The sequence below is a fragment of the Eucyclogobius newberryi genome, unplaced genomic scaffold (genome assembly GCF_026437365.1).
Source record: "Eucyclogobius newberryi isolate DKJ021-1_F unplaced genomic scaffold, fEucNew1.0.hap1 SCAF_16, whole genome shotgun sequence".
NCBI lineage: Eukaryota > Metazoa > Chordata > Actinopteri > Gobiiformes > Gobiidae > Eucyclogobius > Eucyclogobius newberryi.
In genome coordinates, this window is record NW_027315790.1 from 21,234,174 (window position 1) to 21,252,935 (window position 18,762).

Sequence of the window (18,762 nt, forward strand, 5' to 3'; positions counted from 1 at the left end):
GAAGAACTTTTGAGGAAAAGCTCATTGTAAAACATACCGTTGAGCGAAAAGTGGAACCTCCCGCTCTGGGGGGTAATCTCCCGCTTTACTACGCGTTATCTCCCCCTGGGATGACAAATAGGTTGAGAAGTATGCCTAAAATGCACCAGAATGCAGGAAATCACATCTACGAAATTTAACATTTTAAAAAGCCCCACCTAAAAAAGAATTCACCAGCCGCCACTGGACACACAGCCAAAGTACTGCACAGAGACATGGAGCTGCTGCACTACATGTTGCATTCTAGAGAGCCTAAGCTTTGAAATAATGTATGACATGCTCAGGCAATAGTTCTCCAAGTGCCCAATAATATTAGCCTTCCGATATATCAGTCGGGCCCTATAAAAGTACTTTTATTTTGTGTTGGAAATCTCTGTCTATTGTTTCAAACTTTGATCTAAATAAGATTAACTTTATTCATCATAATAGTATCAAAATAAGTATAAATAATAAAGAAAATTGGTAAGAATTGAATACATTTCAACAACAGTATGATGCACATCTACAAGTACAATACAAAACTGTTTTGTTTTTGTTTTATTGTGAGATTGTTTCTAATATAGATTAATTAAAAAAATCATCAAACTGTTTTGTTGTAGAAACGAATAACCAATTAAGAAAAAATAAATCAAAATACCTTCTAAATGTCTCGATCTTCTAAACAAAGTGCATTGAAAGGCTACTAGGCTTATTGGATTATTTCAAAGCGCTCTATAAGACTTTGCTAACAAGCTCCAGTAATGGATGGACTTACTGCAAATACAAATATCAATGTATAAACAGTAAGTCCAGCATTTAGCAGACGTAGAATGGTTGTCATATACTTCCCAACATGTTAACACTAATTACACAAAGATGCACTGTAGGCACGGTAATGGCAATGTGGAGAGATGGGGAGAATAGACAAATCCATTTCATTTCAAGCATCGAACAAGAGAGATGGATAGGATTTTGTGTAGAAGCACTAAAGCACTAAAGGTGGTTGATGCGTACTTGAAGTTGTTAGCATATATTCAAAAGAGTGCAATTAATTATTCTAATGAACTGTAGCTAGAGTGGAGTTTAATTACAGTAGTATATCGTTTGCTTCGTGTGCTAGACAACAACTCACATAGCAAAGCGAATATTGACATACATTTACTGAGTTTACTGAGACATTCGCCCCAAGGCAGCTGTGGCATCAAATGTATAGAATCTTATCACACCAAAAGTGATTGAGGAGTGAATGAAAGTTTGCAACAGATTAAATGTCACGAAACCAAGTATTCCGAGTGATGTTCTACTTCCCTTCTCTTCCTGCAAAATGCCCTTTGATGAGTGAGAGTTTGGAAAAAGCCCAAATACAAAAAAAACAGGCAGATACATTTCAGAGAGCGGTGAACAAAAGTCTGAATGTAATCCATTTAATCCATAATCCTCTTCGATTTCATTATGCGACACAGAACTTGCCTTGTTTGTATATGCCGTAATTGAAATACTCCAAATATGCATCTGAACTGGGTTAATGGCTTGACACTGAACAAAGTGAGCAAGCCTCGGAAGTGTCAGGCGGTAAAGTTTAAATACTGCATGTGGAACGCAAAGGATGTATAATTATTATTTCATCATAACGGTGTTAAATGTGTGCGCTTCATTTGCAGATTGGCTGGAGATGGGTTGGATTTCCCCTGTGCTGTTGCAATAATGCTGTCCAACACTCCACCCCGGGAATTATGCACAAAAACAGTCCATATACAGTATGTTGTAGACATTAATAATAGACACGTGTAATGGAGTTAAATTATGCGGCAGTGGTGTAAGAGTTGCAGCGGTTTACTTAAACAGCATACCATGTCATTTTAATGCACTCCATGCTGCACAGTTAATTTTTATAGCTTAATGTATAATAAAGATCACGTATATTCTGATCACATGCTACGTCACATATAGTGGAAATAATAATCAATCGCATCTGAATAGAGATCAAGAATCGGCCGTGTCTAATTTTGAGTTATATTTGGAGCAGAATTTGGACTTTGGAGGAAGATATGTGGCTATTTTTGTGTTAAATGGTTATGTTCAGGTAATCATTCAATCATTTTTTTATTTTTTTTACCCGATCGCCCAGCTCTATATCATTTTACACTTTTACTCATTTTACTTTACCTTTTAGAACAAATGGCATACTTCCTCCGTGTACTACTTTTTGTAATCTAGCTTCATGAAACATTTGTTCTTTATCTGCCTTTTGCGTGTTTGTTTGACGAGATTGACAATTATTTTGAAAGCATAACTTGCCATGTTGCTATGACACAGAGTTACTGCCAACAAGATGCTCTTTATGTGTTTAAGGCATCCATGGATATGTAGCTTGCAAAATGAAACTGATCTCAAGGCTTTAAGATGCACAGCAAATCCTATCAAGTTTGGTTTTATTTATATTTCATTCAATCCAGCCGTTTCTGGGACACGCTGTCGTATACGGCGATCCAGAGCATCCCAAACATGCTCAATGGGTGGCGTGCTGAAAAGAACTCATATTTTATTTATGTTTCAGGTATTAGAACATTGCAACTTTGAACTGCTCAAATTCAGACCTTTTTTAGAATTTCTTTCCTTCACAAATTTGTTAATTTGGTCGTTTTTTGGTTTATTATAGATTACATTGGAACAAACACCAGCGTGAGATAGAAAAATCTGTTATGGTTGACGTCTCATTTTGTGGCTGAATTGATGGAAAAATAGCACCCATGTTTTTTTCCGTGTCAGGCCGGGCGGTTTAGCAGCTGCCTCCTGTCTGCCCCCTGACCCGAGGTGAGATAGATGTGACCAACGGTGCGGGTGGGTGGGACAGGTTCGGAGTGGTGGGACGAGCGCCGGTGTGAAAGATCAGAGCAGAACGGCTGTGCGCGCTGGAGTCCCGCTGATCCTTTGTCTCCTAATCAGACAGGGGCCATCCACAAAGTGCTGTTTTATGAATATGTACCGTTCATTTTCCATATGGGACATAATGTAATCTCTGTAATGAAATGTTTCGCAGTTGTTGATACGGAAAGTGTGCCATTAAAAAGGCTCTTTGGGAATATTGACCGTTTTTGATGGATGCATTTTGTGAGACGAAGCAGATTGACATTTACTGGTGATAAAGTCAAACCATATATAGTATAGTATTTGTGTGTGTGTGTGTATGTTGTAATACATAGCACGAATTGAATTGGAAATGCAGGGTTTATTACATGTTAATTAGGGTTTATTTGATCATTTTGAACATGAACATGAATATTTAAAGACATTATTGAAGGCTGTTTCAATGACTCATATTTTCAGGTATTTTCCAATATTCAAATCTTATTTTGTGTTTCAGTTGTGGCTCCAGCATTGTGTAGCACCTCCACAATTTAATGTGGTGGGTTTATTTGTACACTATAATATTTGAAACCAAATGCAAACATTAACTGCTTAATATTGTGTTAATTGACATGTATATCCCATCAATAAAGAATAAACAATCAACTTACCCTTGTTTAGAAGATTACTCGTCAAGTTTTTGGCAGTTTTTGTATTCCCTCAAAACAACAAGGGAATTTAGGATATAAGGCCCACCTCTTGAATGAAGTATATACCCCGCAGTATGTGTAAATTATTTTTTATGTATTAGATTATTTTATTAAATATTTTATTAGTGTTTAAGTATCCTGTGCTTGTTTGTTTGTTTTGTCTTGAGAAAGATGAGAACTTTTCTCATTGGGTTTTCCTTGTATAAATAAATACAATTAAATGAAAATGTCTGATAACAGATTCCGACAATTCCTTGTTGTCAACGTGAGGATAAGCTATTTAAAAATTCATAAGCGAAAAGGAGTTGAAGTCTATGTTCCTAACAACACGTTTTTGACTGCTGTTTTCTGGAGGTGTCAAATTTTGCCCAAGGTAGTGACCATTCAAGTACAAAAACTGCTTAAAACGCCCTGTAACCAAACAGCATTACTAAAAAAGTGATCTAAATAGCCTTCTTTTGGATACTTCTGCAGTCATTCGTGAAACTTTGATTCAATTGAGCTTTTTAGAGCGCTTGACAAAGTTTATTAGACTAAATATAGTTGAAAGCACCGTGATTGACATGAGGAGACCCACAAAGCAGAGGAGGGGAGTAAAGAGCAGGGAGCCGAGGTAAGCAGGTGACAGCAGTAGCCTCCAGCTGTGAACTGAGCGTGCCCAGAAGCAGCCTGACAGAGCCTGCTGGGAAAATGAGTCTTCGCACACAAACACACATGTATTAAACCCGGAGAAGACTTACCCTCACAGACAGGCACCAAACAAAGAGAGCCCTGCAGCACCAAATAAGTGTGACTAGCCATGCAAGCAAAACACTCAGAACATACTATCAGCAAAACTACCTTTGCACTAGTTGCTTGAGTTTGCCAGGTCATGTATTTGAACAGAGCGGATTTGTCGATGTAAACAGTCCAACGTATAAGCCTAAAAAAAGTGCAACATCTCCAGAAATGTTGTTGAGGAGGTTTGAACATTGATTGGGCTTAGAGCGCTTGCTGCTTTTGATTGGCGGCCACGTTTGGCTGTTGCTATAGAAGCAACATAGCACCACCAAGTATGGAGAGAATGAATAATGAGTGAAGCACTTTAAAAGAGGCATATCATACTTTTTTCAGGTACTTAGTATTGAACTCTGACATAAGTTGATCATCATTTTACATTTTGTTCATTGTAAATTGCAATATTGATCTAAAATGGCTTAAAAATAGAGACCGGTAGATTGACCTGTTCAAAACTGATAAGCCCCGCCTCTTCATAACAACATTTCACCATAGAAAGCAGCAGTTTGTCATTTATATGGTTTTATTTTTAAAAAGGGTCTTTGTGGCAGTTTAGAAGCAGTATAATGTACAGTATAACTTGGAGTCCTAACTTATAAAATAAAATAATCACAACAAAGTAAAGGTATGTGGGCGGGAATAGGGGGTAGGCAAAAAACTGACTATTCTGAGCACTCAAGCCTCAGTTACAGGATATTATAAAGGATTACACAAACATGCACGAATCAATCAACATACATCTTTGTGTAAACTAATGATGAGGAAATCCTGTTGAAACAAGGTTAAAAGTGCATTAAAGTTGATCTTGCGTAATAGGTCCCCTTTAAGACGCTTTGAGACTTTGAAAATCTAGAATAGCTCTTATCTTAACGCTCAAAAAACAATATAAAATCACTCCAATTAAACACACTTCAAATTATGATTCAGTAAAAGCAGCAATGAAAAAAGATCAAAATGTCCCTTCCTTCCCTCTAGTGTACATTTAAGATAACATGTGATCACAGGTATCGCATGTGCTTTCATCAAAAGAATCATTTAAGAGCAGGAGAGGGGAAATTAGCATAATGAGATAAGAGTGTACTTTGTGTGAACACAGAAGGTGCATGTGATGTTCGTTGACAGCCCAGTGCCATCTTTGGGTCCGGCTGGGCTTCAGCTGTCACTGCACACTAACACCTCCTCCCCACTCCAATATCCCCCAAAGTACTGCGGAAATCTTTACAAGAAATGTCTCCTGCAGGACTAATTAAAATAAAATCACTATCGCACTTGCCATACGGAGGGGCTGAATGCAGACCAAAAGTTACTGTAACATTGATCAGTTGATTTTTGTGTACGTGGCAGCAAAAAGCAGGTGGGTTCAGAGAAGGGTCATTTGTCACCTGCCTCTACAAATTACCCTCACTATATTGGCCATGTTTTCCACAGTGCATGTTGCCCTAAGAAACCAGGGATGACCTGCTTGAATGCATGTTTGTTTGCTTTCTACAGCTATGGAAACAATTCATTATTAAGGATTACTAGTGGCTCATTAATTAAAACATCCCTTAAGGCGCTGTATGCATTAGCAAAGTATGTCATAGTTATCTAACACGTCTTGACACAGATTATTGTCAACTACATTAGCTAAATCTATTATTATCATAATTACTATAGGCCCTGGAAGCATTATTTAATTGCTTAGTGAGTTATAAATTTAATATCAGAATTTGGTGGAGAGGGTGGATCTTGTCCTTGGTCGTGTGATGATTTAAAATTTAATCTTTGTCCCTGTTCTGAAACCAACAACCTGCCCGATTTTGAGCAGAAATATTTCATCACAGACGGCAAAAATGGTGCACACAGCTTTAGGCGGGGCCTCACTGGATAATGAGCAGTAAGTTGTTATGGTAACGCATGCCAATATAATACATTTCATTCACTAAGACACTATTTCTTCCTTCTATTAGGACTTTCATCCGCTAACTATGACTTGGATTTGGTGTTGTCGACATGAGAAACAAACCTTGAACTTCTGCAACTGCAATAAATGGTCAGACATAAACGCAGCGTTGTCTCAAAAAACAAATACAGCTATAAAATAAACTCTTGTGAATGCAAAAGTGAAGTATTGTGACATAAACAGTCACATAAAAATAATTATACATTTAAATGTACTCTTTTTGTGTACATATCTGAAATAAAATTACAAAATAACAAATGAAGCCATGAAATTCAATATTTTTTTTCTTCTAAAATAGTCAAAATTTGTATTTTATTATATATATTTTGATACAAATATATTATGACCTGCAATTCAATTCACCAAATAATCTTGACGTCCCTAATCTGAATTTAAAATTTGACGGATGAGCCCAACTGCAATCAGCCACTGAAATCATGCACACCTTTTAATGGATAAAGCATATTATTGAAGTCATTAATCAAAGCTATTTCATCTCAGCTGCCTATCGTGCTTTAGACTATTACCTCCAACGATGTTTTAGACAAGGCAGGCTCATCAATTTGTGAAGAATGTAATTAGTGTAAAAAAGATGGCATGTCTGAAATGTACTACCATTTACGAACTGGGTCAGTCATTTATTGAGAGCTATTGCAGTACTTTTGGACAGAACATAAATAACTCATCGCACATTGAGAGAATTTTGGAGCAAATAGATGACACGGCTAGAGTTTAGGGTGGATACTGTTTTAATCGAGTCTAAAAGCCCAAATGCCAGTAAGTTAAGCAATTGTTAAAAGTACACCGTGTAACTTTTCTGGTCTCCATGGAGATGTTATTGATTTGACTAAAATGTGCCTCAGACTGGTATAAAACATAAGGAGACAAGCAGGTAATGCTACCAGGCCAAGTTACATTACAACCCCTGAGATCAGCTGGTACTGGTCTTTTAGCGTTGCCTAAAGGTCAAAGGTCAAACCAAACATGGTGAAGCCTCTTTTTCTTTTGCCTCCAAGATGTTCCAGAAGATCTACGTTTTAAATGAGGCCTAATTTTTTTTTTAAGTCTAAAATAAAAGCTCATTTCTTTTTTAGTTTTGCCTATGTATGATTTATTAATTAATGTATGTAGTATGTATTAGTTGATTTTTAAGTACTCTTTGTATTTACTACAAATGTGTAAATAGTATTTTTTTTATTTTTTTTTTCAATTCTATGTAAAGCACTTTGAGTTGTCTGTGTGCATGAAAAGTGCTCTACAAATAAAATTGACATATTCATTCACCCATTCACATTCACAAACATAATATTATGTTCAAAGTTACACATGATGATGTGAAGGAACAAAAATGACTAAACAGCTCATTAGTTGTTAATTAAAAAGAAGCTGTAAATTATAGGAAAGACAAGATTGTATCAGCTTTGTTTCAAGATACGACAGATGTGTCAAATTATTTCAATAAATATTTGACCCAGAAGAAAGTGGAGAAAAGTTGGGAATTTAAGGTGTTGCCACAAAAGAAATATTCAACTAAAGTTAAGACTGATGTTTCCACGGCATCACTTTTCAAAACATGATTACCAACAACCCAGTCGTACGTTTTCCTTTTGTCCTTTCTCTCACCCCATCTTTCAGCTTTCCTCCCAGTTTGTTATTCTGGGAGCGTCGCGATGCAGCATATTGTAGGAATTTTCTGTCATCTGTGCGTTTTCCCCGAGGCCCAACAGTCATTAAGGGCATCAGTATCTTCCTCAAGGACGGAGCGACAGGCGCAGACTTCGCTGTCAACAGGGACGTGACCTTTGACTCCGCACTGCCGTTTATAAGTCCATCCATCTCAACTCCTATGTACTGCACACTTTTATTTGAGTCCTGGCTTCCATCTTAAAAATGAACTAACCGTGTCAGCGTGGACATGCTGTGGCTCATTGCTCAAGAGGAAGCGATACATGTGATTGTCTTTGCTGTTATTTTCTCATAGAGGATATATATATAAAAATGACTATCAGCGAAGCATTCAATCAATGTGAGATGAGAAATTTAAGTTTGGTTCAATATTTTTCCAATCATCTTTTTACTGGCATCTACAAAAATGTCAAACTCAATTTTGATACTGAGGAAAAGGCTTGAAACTCGATACCAATCTTGTTACCACAATTACCTTACTACATTATAGACTGTAATTTTCTGTTCCATGTGATTTTATATTAGTTTTGATAAAGCTCAAGATAATTCTAAAACTGTTCAGGAAAGGTCACATTTTCCTGTTTATAATATATATATTTTTTACAATCTGTATCGATACTTGTTCAAATGAGTATCTAGTTTTGATTCTAATTTGAGATAGATCAATATCTGATTTTCAATACTTCTGATATCCCTACTAGTGAGTAACCATGTATTTTTTGTAGCTCTAGAGGGTAAAACAATAAAATATCTGACTCATCATTAAAAACTACAGAAGAAGAAGAAGAAGAAGAAGAAGAAGAAGAAGAAGAAGAAGAAGAAGAAGAAGAAGAAGAAGAAGAAGAAGAAGAAGAAGAAGAAGAAGAAGAAGAAGAAGAAGAAGAAGAAGAAGAAGAAGAAGAAGAAGAAGAAGAAGAAGAAAAAGAAGAAACTAGAGTGATATAGTTCATGACTGGCGCCAATTTGAGCTATTCTGTGGACTTCGATGAGACGTTTGATGGTAGTCGCTGCTGTGTGGAAGATGTACACTTGGCCCTAAACTGCACTAAATCTAACCAAGTTGAAAGAATACAGCTCATTATGGGCCATTTCATAACTGTGCACGCTGTTGTGCGGACATTGACTGTAAACACACTGAACTGTATTGCCACAATAACAAGACATAACCCACACACAGAATCTAAACAGTCCAAACCAATGTTAGTTTGTGTCCTATAATAATGTGAAAGCCCAATGCGGCAAACTGATGAGGATCATTTCCTTCTCCAGCCTCTGCTGCACTGCTGTGACAGCCAGAGTGAGAAAAAAGTGTGTTTTTTCCTAGCAAATTTGTATGTTTGAAAACTCCTTCGTTTCCGTGATGTTTCTAACAAAATTGCTACTTTTTTGCGGCAGATTTGTATGTTGAGACTTGAAAATGTCCTGTATCATATTTCTTTTCATCTGTGACATCGGCGCACTGCAGGTCTGCGGAAAGACTCCACAAGTAGTCTATTTTTGCCGGATACCACTGCGCGCAGCGGTTTTCTTAATTATACTATTCTTTTGCGAACCCATGTGCCAAACGAATCTGCGCCGTTTGTTCAATAATCTATAAAGTTGTGGCATGGAAAAAAACTGAAAAAGAAAAACGTCTAATCCATGTTTACTCACCTAACCACCTGTCACATTTTATCACCATTCATTGTTGAGCTGCAAGCAAAAAGAAACCATAGCGACAACAGCAATTTACACAGAGAGAGCCATGAACTGTACATTCACAAAGATGCAGGATCAAATGAAATAAATGTGGGAAAACTAATTAAATTTTCATGAAAACTCAGAAGGTGACTCTTTAAACCTTCCCACGCACTTCCCACAGACGGCTGCCATACTGCATGTGTGTTCTTCGCACTGATTCACGTACACCGCCACAATCTGTCACATCTCCAAAACCTCTTCATTATTTCAAAAACCATTACGAGGCGACGCGTTGAGCGGGGCCGACACGCAGGCCACAAAATGCACAGAAACGGTCACAGTGGAATGCCACGTGTAGCCGTGAGGGAGCCATTACGGGCTCCTGCGCATAAACATGGATGGGAACCGTGCCAGATGCATAGTGGCATGCAGACCCTCCTGTGATGTGCCCCGAGAAAAGACCAACGAGAAATTAGCAGAGACAGTTAGCCTCGTATCCAGCTGGTGCTCCTGCTGGGCTCCGAGCGTGTGAGGTAAAGGAGCAAAGATGGCCGACGAAAAAGAAGGTGGCTACTTCACTTTGGAGTAGGAAGCTAGCATTGTACAAAAACAAATATTATTATATATATATATATATATATATATATATATATATATATATATATATATATATATATATATATATATATATATATATATATATATATTGTCTTTAGAAAGACCAAGAGTGATTGGCACTTTAGAGGGGGGCATATAGCATATTGAATTAATGATAATATTGTGAATGTTGTTTTGAAGATACAGTACATATGAATACAGGGTGTTGTGTTTATAAGAATATTCAAAATAATACACTCTAAATACCTAAAGATGCATTTCTGTTGGATAAGAATATTTGATTGTCATCGCAATAATCATTTTTTGTTGTTGTTGTCAATATTGCCAACCCCTGTTACATGTGTCTGCATATTGTCGAATGGATACGATTATTACATCATCATTAGATTTATATATCGTATCGTCCAGTCCAAGTGTGAATGTCTATATTGTATTTTCACTGCAAGATGTTTTTCTTTTCTCATTTGAAGCTCTACTGCAATATCTTTTCATCAAACAGAAAGGGTTAAATGTTCTTGAGAAGTGTCATTTATTTAGTTTGTTCTCTAGTTACATGGTTAGATTCAAGCCTATTTGATGCTTGCGTATTGTTTTATTGTATTATCCTGCAGTTCTTAATACTTTGCATTAAAACACTTGAATTCCTCCATTGTGGGACAAAAGGTTCTCTTATCCTGGTAAATGTAATTCTGCAACTCTCATGGCCAATACTCCTTTGGAATGTTTATCTCAAGGGTCTTTGGCATTCTATTTTTGCAGATTTCTAAATTATTAAAGAAACGCATGCAGTCTTTTCACTGACTGGACATTTAGTGATACTATATTTGACTAATTACTGTATTTTAACAAGCACTTTTGTAAAAGAACGAGCCTAAACACATCCGTGGATCAGCAGATGTGACGCACAGACCATTTTGTTCCAATTGACTGTCTAACGTATCCATTTCAAAAGGGCTTACGTCCTGCTAATCTCTTTAGAAAGCTGTGTTATGTTAGCTATTGTTTTGGCAGGTTAAATGGAAAGAGTGCATGTATTTAATTTAGGAAGCATAAATTATACTGCGCTTGAATGTTGGACCCGTTGACAGTTAATTACTGTTACCAGCAATTTTCAAGAAAAGGTCACACTTTCTCAAGCCCTTATGTTTGCATTCATTTATGGTAAGTATGATTTTGCCTCAGGTTCTGACACATAACCCTATTGTGTAAATGCAAATATTTACTTAAACCTTTGGGGAAAAGCAAGATTGTGTATAATGGCCTGGGATTGGCCCAAAGCGCCTTCGAACAGCTGGAAATGCTAACAGTAGCGACACCACTTTCCATTATGATTTGCATTGAAAATGATCACATTTTTCTATTTACCAGTCTGTTGAGAGGATAATGAGTGCAAGTATATGCAAATATATTAAAAAAAACAAAGCAGGTAAAATCTGATCTGAAGCACGTTACTAAAATCATTCTCAGGCAATTACCGGTAGTCTGTTTTCAAAAGTAGGATTCTCAATTATCTTTATTGAGCCTAATGCGTATTGAGACTAAATTAGGTCTAAAATGAAACCTAGCTTTAAACCAGAACAAAACCAAGGCTTAAACTAAACTTTAAAAATATTAAACCAGGAACCCGCTTGGAAACACAGTGTTTGAGTAACAATAATTGTATATTCTACAATTCCATAACAACTTGCATCAAGGGAGAAGGAGGAGGAGGACATAATGAAGTTATGCAAGATAGGAAAACGGTGATTGAAATACCTGTGCGAAAAGTAGTTCCTTAGGAAGAGGAAATAGACTTCTCTATACAGTCTCAGAAATTCACAGGAAATGTGATATGCACAATATACATAATGAATAGGACTTTTTCTGTAGAATGGCGCCTCAATTTATCCATCACTGCACAAAACAAACAAACAAACACACACGCACGCAAAGGGTAAAAAAAAAAAAATCTGACAAACCCCAAATTATCCATCGCTCCACAATCATATTTTAATCAAATGCAGTTTATTTATTAAACTTCAGCAGTGTTTGTTACCAGGAGTTGTCAGGATGAGAAGAGGCGAATTAATGCAAATATATGATCAAGTCAGTGAATTGGAATTAAAGGAAACAGAGGATTAGGTGAATCGAATGTCAAGAGGGAGACCGGAAAGTGGAGCATGCAAAACAAACACGGGGAGATAAATGAGTGCAGAGACAAACCACAGAGAGGCTGTTCATGTGAAAAGATTCAAATACTGAGTGCAGCACAAGAGTTCTACAGGGTAATAATAATGACCTGAGATGTTTTAAGTGATGTAAAACTCATTGTCTGCCGGGGGAGAGGCACCAGCAAGAGGGACATCGGTCGGACTGACAAATTGATCCATAAAGCTGGCCATGTGTGAGCCGGAAACGTTTGTCACAGTGAGAGACAGGAAGACACTGGACAAACCGATCTCCGTCATGGACAATCCTGCTCACCCACTCCACAAAACACAATAGAGAGGCGGATAAGCTCGTTCTCCTACAGCTTTGCTCCCACAGCGAAAGACAGGACTGCATTCTCACCATACTCCAAGTACCCACTCAACCTTATGAATGGACAACAGTACAGTATGTCACGTCATGTCAAAGCTGCCATTTTGAGCTTTACACTGCATTTCCTTGCTTTTTTTTGAACCTCTCCACATCAAAATCTGTTTGTTTGCACTACACTTGACACTTATCTTTTGCAACTCTAACTACCGGTATCTAGAATTGTACTACTGTATTATTTTGCTCTTAATCTGAGAGCTACTCTGTCCAAGTTCCGTAATTTCCCTTGTGGATCAATAAAGTTTGTCAAAGTCTAACAATGTTGCCCCGTTCATCTGTATTCATACTGTGATGGATGCGTTATTAGTTTTCTACTGGGCAGATAAAATGGTCAAATGTACTTAGAATTGTCAATGAAGCTGGCTACTGACTTATGCATCTTGTGCTGTCTGCCCAAAATGGTTGGAAAATTAGACCAAGGCTGCTACAATCTCACAAAAGGCACTATACAGATTTGAGGTTTGAACCAGCGATATTAAAGGGGAAAATTATGACAAGACAATCCTCCCATAGTATGTTAATCCAATGTCACGAGGGATGAGCCGGGGGGCGCAAAATGATCTCAAGATATAATTGAAAGGACAATGATACTGTCATTTAGCCTTTTTTAACTTGAAAATACAATAATTTGGTAAAATGAAGACGAATAATGCAATCAACTACTCAAATAAACAAGCCAATCTTATTTTGAATTGAGCATGGATTTAAATTTGCCGTAGGAGCTCCTGTGATACTCTGTTCTACTGAAATGTTCCTTTACTGACCTCTTGTGGTTGGAGATATAGGGTCTTATTAATAAAAACGAAGCAAAATTCCTTGAAGGATTATTCACATCAAAGCAAAGTGAATCTGCCATAGCAATTGAATAATGAGTGTTGAGTGTTGAGAGAATGAGGCACCAACAAAGCAATCGGCTATCTATTACCTGGTATAATCCTTCAACATGCAGGTAATCATCCATAAAAATAAAAAAAACCTCATAAATGCCAATTTGAACCGGTCCAATGAGAGACACATTTCTTCCAACCACTGCTCACATTTGCATAATATCATCTCTGCCTCATGTCAACCCTTGATCCCTTAGTCAGCCTTCGGTTCACCACAAAGCTTACTCCAACCCACTAAACACACACACACACACACACACACACACAATGACTGCTGAGACGCACTAGTGCCGCTCTGCCCGACTTTTTTTTGTTCCTCGAATGATCAAGAGGCTGCCTGCAACAGACACGTCTCTCGGCGAGTAGGCAGCCATAAGCCACAGGATTAAATGTGTGCGAGAGGAGCCAGGGATGTGCTATAAAGTTCTATGTGACTGTTGCTCCTCAGCATGGGCACCAATAATCCAAATGTATGGGTCCGTCCCCTTACAAGAGAGAGTTACACCTTTGCAAATGTACGCTTTCAAACATGCCATCCCGATCGATACGTGACAGCTCAAAATGATTACCACTGCTCTCCCCAACTGTAACCAAAGCAGGTAAAAGATTAACACTGGCATATTAATGGTGCGCTTCGGTCAATGACGCATAATCAGTGCCTCCAAGTTCTTGACTGCTGCGATCAATCTGATATCGAGAGATGGGTTATAAAAAGCCAGGGTTGGAGGAGCATTTCAGAGAGCCGCGACAGCCAGTTCAATTTAACCATGATGACCGGCCACTAAATTACCAGGCACCACCAAGATAACAGATAAATTTCAATTTAAGCATGTTGCGAGAACAAAGCTCTACATTTACACGATATAGTCAATAGAAATTTAATGTACACATTTTAGCCAACTGGGTTAATCGACCGGCCACGGCTGGTCATTTCATTAAAACCAGTTCCAATTTGTCACACAGATGATCGCCGTATGCCTATCTTGATATGATTATAGTATTTGTCCATTTACTTACCTCTTTTATCATACATTTGTATCACATTAGTCACGTTATGTTAAACTGGGAATGAGCCAAGAACAAGAATGTCTAAATGATGGTGAAAATGTGCTTTAGTATGTTTGGTGAGTAAATTAAGCCTCAGGAGCCACAAAACTAATCTGACAGGTGAAAGAAAAAGGGGGCGACAAGGATAGAAGAGCTAAGAGCAGGAGAGGAAGCAGAACAAGAAGAGGCGGGGGCTGGATTTAGGGAGAGGGATGCAGACAGGAAGTCACACATTGTCTTGGTAATCATTTAGAATTGTCGCAATTATGCATTTGTATAAATACATGTGCATTTGTTGGTATCTCCCAAACTGTGCTAAACTGTGTCTTCGCTTGTTCTGATGGCATTAACCAAGTCTACATCCAAAAGTGTGTTGCATTTTAAAAAGACGTGACCTTCAAAGTGTCGATTATAAACGGAAACTTATGTTCACCTTGTAACCAAGATTCAATTCCTGGTAATCCCAGTCTTTTCTGCACAGAACTAGGAAAATCCTTCGCTTTCATTTCTTCGGCAACTGCTTGCTCTCAGACATCACAGACTTTTGTAAATCTGCATAATCACACCAGCCTCTTTCAAACTTGGTGCTGTGTGGAGGGACATAAAGACTCCACAAAACTACCATACATTTCATTTTAGACATGCCTTATCAGCAGTTTGTCTAGTTGTAGTGCCATTGGAACCAAGGGACCGTCCCCCAGTTGGCAGCAAGATGGCCATGATAACCCGATTGTGACTTCTCCAATTTTTGTATGTCAGAATCATTCCAATTGTCAAGGGGGACTGTGTCAACTATGGGCATCCTGAATCATAAATCCAAACTAAACAGCAGAAAGAAACTCCTAGATGTTTACTTATTTGACCCTACAGCTGAAATGGCATTGTGCAACTATGTTAAGGTGACCTACTTGCGGAAATAAAAAGTTAAATATAAAGATAAACACTGAGCCCCAAAAAGTATTGTTTGATTTCCAAATTGTTGAACATCCAGTCAGTGAATAGGACATACAGACTCTTAAAAGGGACTGTATCCAATTTTTGGTTTGTTCAAGTAAAATAAAAAAAAGTCAAGAGGCACACACTGCTCCACATTATCATTCAAACCAAACAGAAAGCAAATATTTCCCCATTAATCCATGTGGTATCAATTTAATTCAAAGAAAGGTTGAAACATTTCATCATCTCTCCCTGCCCTCTTTTTTATTCTTGGACAAAGACTGGTGGAACACAGCGTCCTCACTTCAAAAAGCACCACGGTGTCAAGAGTTGAACTGCTGGTGATTTGATATCATAGCTACGTGTCAACAAAAAACTGAAATTATGCAGATTATTCTGTTCACAACCAACAGCAAAATCCATTAGCGGCTATTTCATTACTTTACCTTCAAGACTGTTTTTTAGAATAGCATTGCAGAGCTCCCTACAATGATTGGTTAGCTGCCAATGGCCAGTAGAGTAGACTAATTTAGCAGCAGTGGCTAAAATGGAACGGCGTTTGGCCTGTGGCGGGTTTTAATTTTCCCTTTTCAAAAAGCGTGGTCCCTAAAATGCCACCATGCATCAAGGGGACATTTAATTACACATATTAACCATTCAGCTTCCTCACAATAAGGTTTCATTTGCTTGCATTGCCAACTCCTTCCTCTCCAGTAGCTTTTAGACATTGTATTATTCCAACGCAAAGTTTTAAGGTGGACTAAGTAGCAGTCGTTTCTTCATTTAGATGCAACTGTCTTACTCATTGTGGCTTGAGTCTTTTAAACATGACTCAGACTAAAACTTTAAAGAAACGAATGCCCAGAGATCAGAGATATGAGCCAATATTACGTGAAGTTAGTCATACAACCCGTATCCAACTTCCACCGAGCGAGCAAGTAAAAGGTTTAAAAATAGTTCTCTGACTGTGTTCGAACGGACTCTACTGACATATTTTAACCTGTTCAATCTTGGTACAAATCTATAGGTGTTTCTGCCCAGTCAGCCGACAACATGATCTCCCTATAACACAGGGATCATGTAGACTTTACTGTGACAATGACAAATGCCTTCAAATAACCTTACAAGTCTTTGAAGGCTTCTGTTGCCTTCAGCCACACTTTTCAGTCAAGCCAAACCGAATCCATGTCCTACAAGTTTATCCTTGTTTATCCGGCCACGCTAGGTTGCTTGAAGACATCTCTGTACCTCACTAAAAATGTGCCTCTTTGCCGGGTAACTTTGCCTTTTGCCTGCACACAAAATTCAGTAATCCTTATCGCTTCCACTGTTCCTCTCAATCCTCTGCTTTCTTCCTACGTCATCCGCTGTGGTTTCTCCTCTCACTTAAATCCCATGTGATAAATGCCTGCTTTTTCTATGGCACAGTGGCCACACCTGATGCAGCAGTGCCCGACTAAAAGGGTATATAGTGATTGGGTTTGACGAGAAAGTTGCCTCTCAGCATGGCATTTGCTCTGTGACTGAACATTTGAGATACTTTAACATCGTATTTACTTAAAATAGAATGCAAGACAGCTGCTGAGTGAGGGATTGAAAAGAAAGAGGAGAAATAAGGAGAAACCACAGTCATATATAACGTCTTGGAAAGATTATGACTGATGCTGATTATTTTAAAGGGTAGATTTTGCTGGGGCCTGGTTGGCAGCCAGTTATGAGGTCCCATATGAGAGATGAGCACACTCTGTCTCTCACTTCTTTGGAATAAGCAGCTCACGTTTACTGCCACAGCCCAAGAGCTACCGCAAGAATATTTATTGGCTACCGGCTCAATGGCTGTATTGAGGAGATGGAGAGAGGGAGGAAAGAAGGGAGAAAGTACGAGGCTAGAGGAAGAGACTGGGGGCACAAAGTGATCAAAATATTTTCTTTCTTTTTTTAAACTAATTCACCCGCAACACAGCACTCCTTTTACGCAACAACAATTTGGCGATTTTCTGACGTTGCGGTGGCGATGCTCCTTTTTACGCATCACATTGCATCGCACACACACGCGCTCCTGCTTCTTCTTCCTCCTCTTCCTCCTATATTATGCGTATGTCTGCGTTTACCTTGCGATGGAGTGGACAGGCAGCACAGGACGAGACTCCACAGACAGCCGCGCAACACCGCCGCCGCCGTCCCCCGGTGCTCCGTCATGCCCCGGCAGTCGCGGCTCGCGGGGTCCCTCTTCATACTCCGATTGCCGCTAACGCATGTTCCGCGAGCCGAGCGTGATGAGCCGTCCAAGCTCTCACCGGGCCGCATGCTGCCTCACATCCACGAAATGTTGGCTTGGAAACAAATTTAAAAAAAAAAAAAAAAAAAGAAAGAAAAAGCGGATGAGGGCAAAAGACTGGAGAGGAGAGATGAATAGACAGTGAGGGGTAAAGGGGGATAGAAGCAGAAGACGTGCGTTTTTTTTAATTCCCCCCCAAAATTCCCGCCTCCTCCTTTTAACACAGACTGGATAAATCCTTCATGTCAACATCCCATATGGAGAAATGCAAGAAAAAAAAAAAATAAGAGGAAGGGGAAAACAGGTTGTCGCTTCTTCTTGTCGTTCCCCTGGTGTGATAATAAGAGTGATGAAGGGGAAAGCATCAGAACCGCACTTCCTCCGGTCTGCGTCCCCGCTCCGTTCTCAAAGCACCCCTTCTTTTGGAGCCCATTCTCTCTGCGCGTTGGCAATGTATCCTCGGCGCTTCCGAAATCAGTCTTGTCGGGTGTAATTTCTTCAGCCGCGTTCACGTCTTTGCTGTCCACTTCAGCACCACCATCCTACAGACTTTTCAGTCAGAATGTGTCCACAGGCTAAGTCCGCGTAAAACCAAACCTGTTCCTTTGGAGGTGAAACAGTCCGTTGGATGCTCCACTCAGAAAGGGAGTTGGAAAAAAAAGAAAAAGAAAAGAACAATCCCCTCGTTGTCAGAAACTAGCGGAGACGTATATCATCCCTCCTGGTCCAGCTCTCTCAAACGCAGTGGTGCGTCTGTGC

At 38.8% G+C, this 18,762-nt stretch overlaps 1 protein-coding gene across 3 annotated transcripts in view; it reads right to left on the minus strand.

The window, feature by feature from the left end:
• The window catches only part of LOC140361954 (CUB and sushi domain-containing protein 3-like), a 408,691-nt gene extending 390,600 nt beyond the window's left edge, over positions 1–18,091 (minus strand). For all 3 annotated transcript variants that reach the window (XM_072447874.1, XM_072447872.1, XM_072447871.1), the window contains exon 1: positions 17,837–18,091. In XM_072447874.1, the coding sequence (XP_072303975.1) occupies positions 17,837–18,032 (196 nt within the window). In that variant the 5' untranslated portion in view covers positions 18,033–18,091. The remainder of the gene's footprint in view (positions 1–17,836) is intronic.
• Positions 18,092–18,762: the final 671 nt, after the last annotated feature.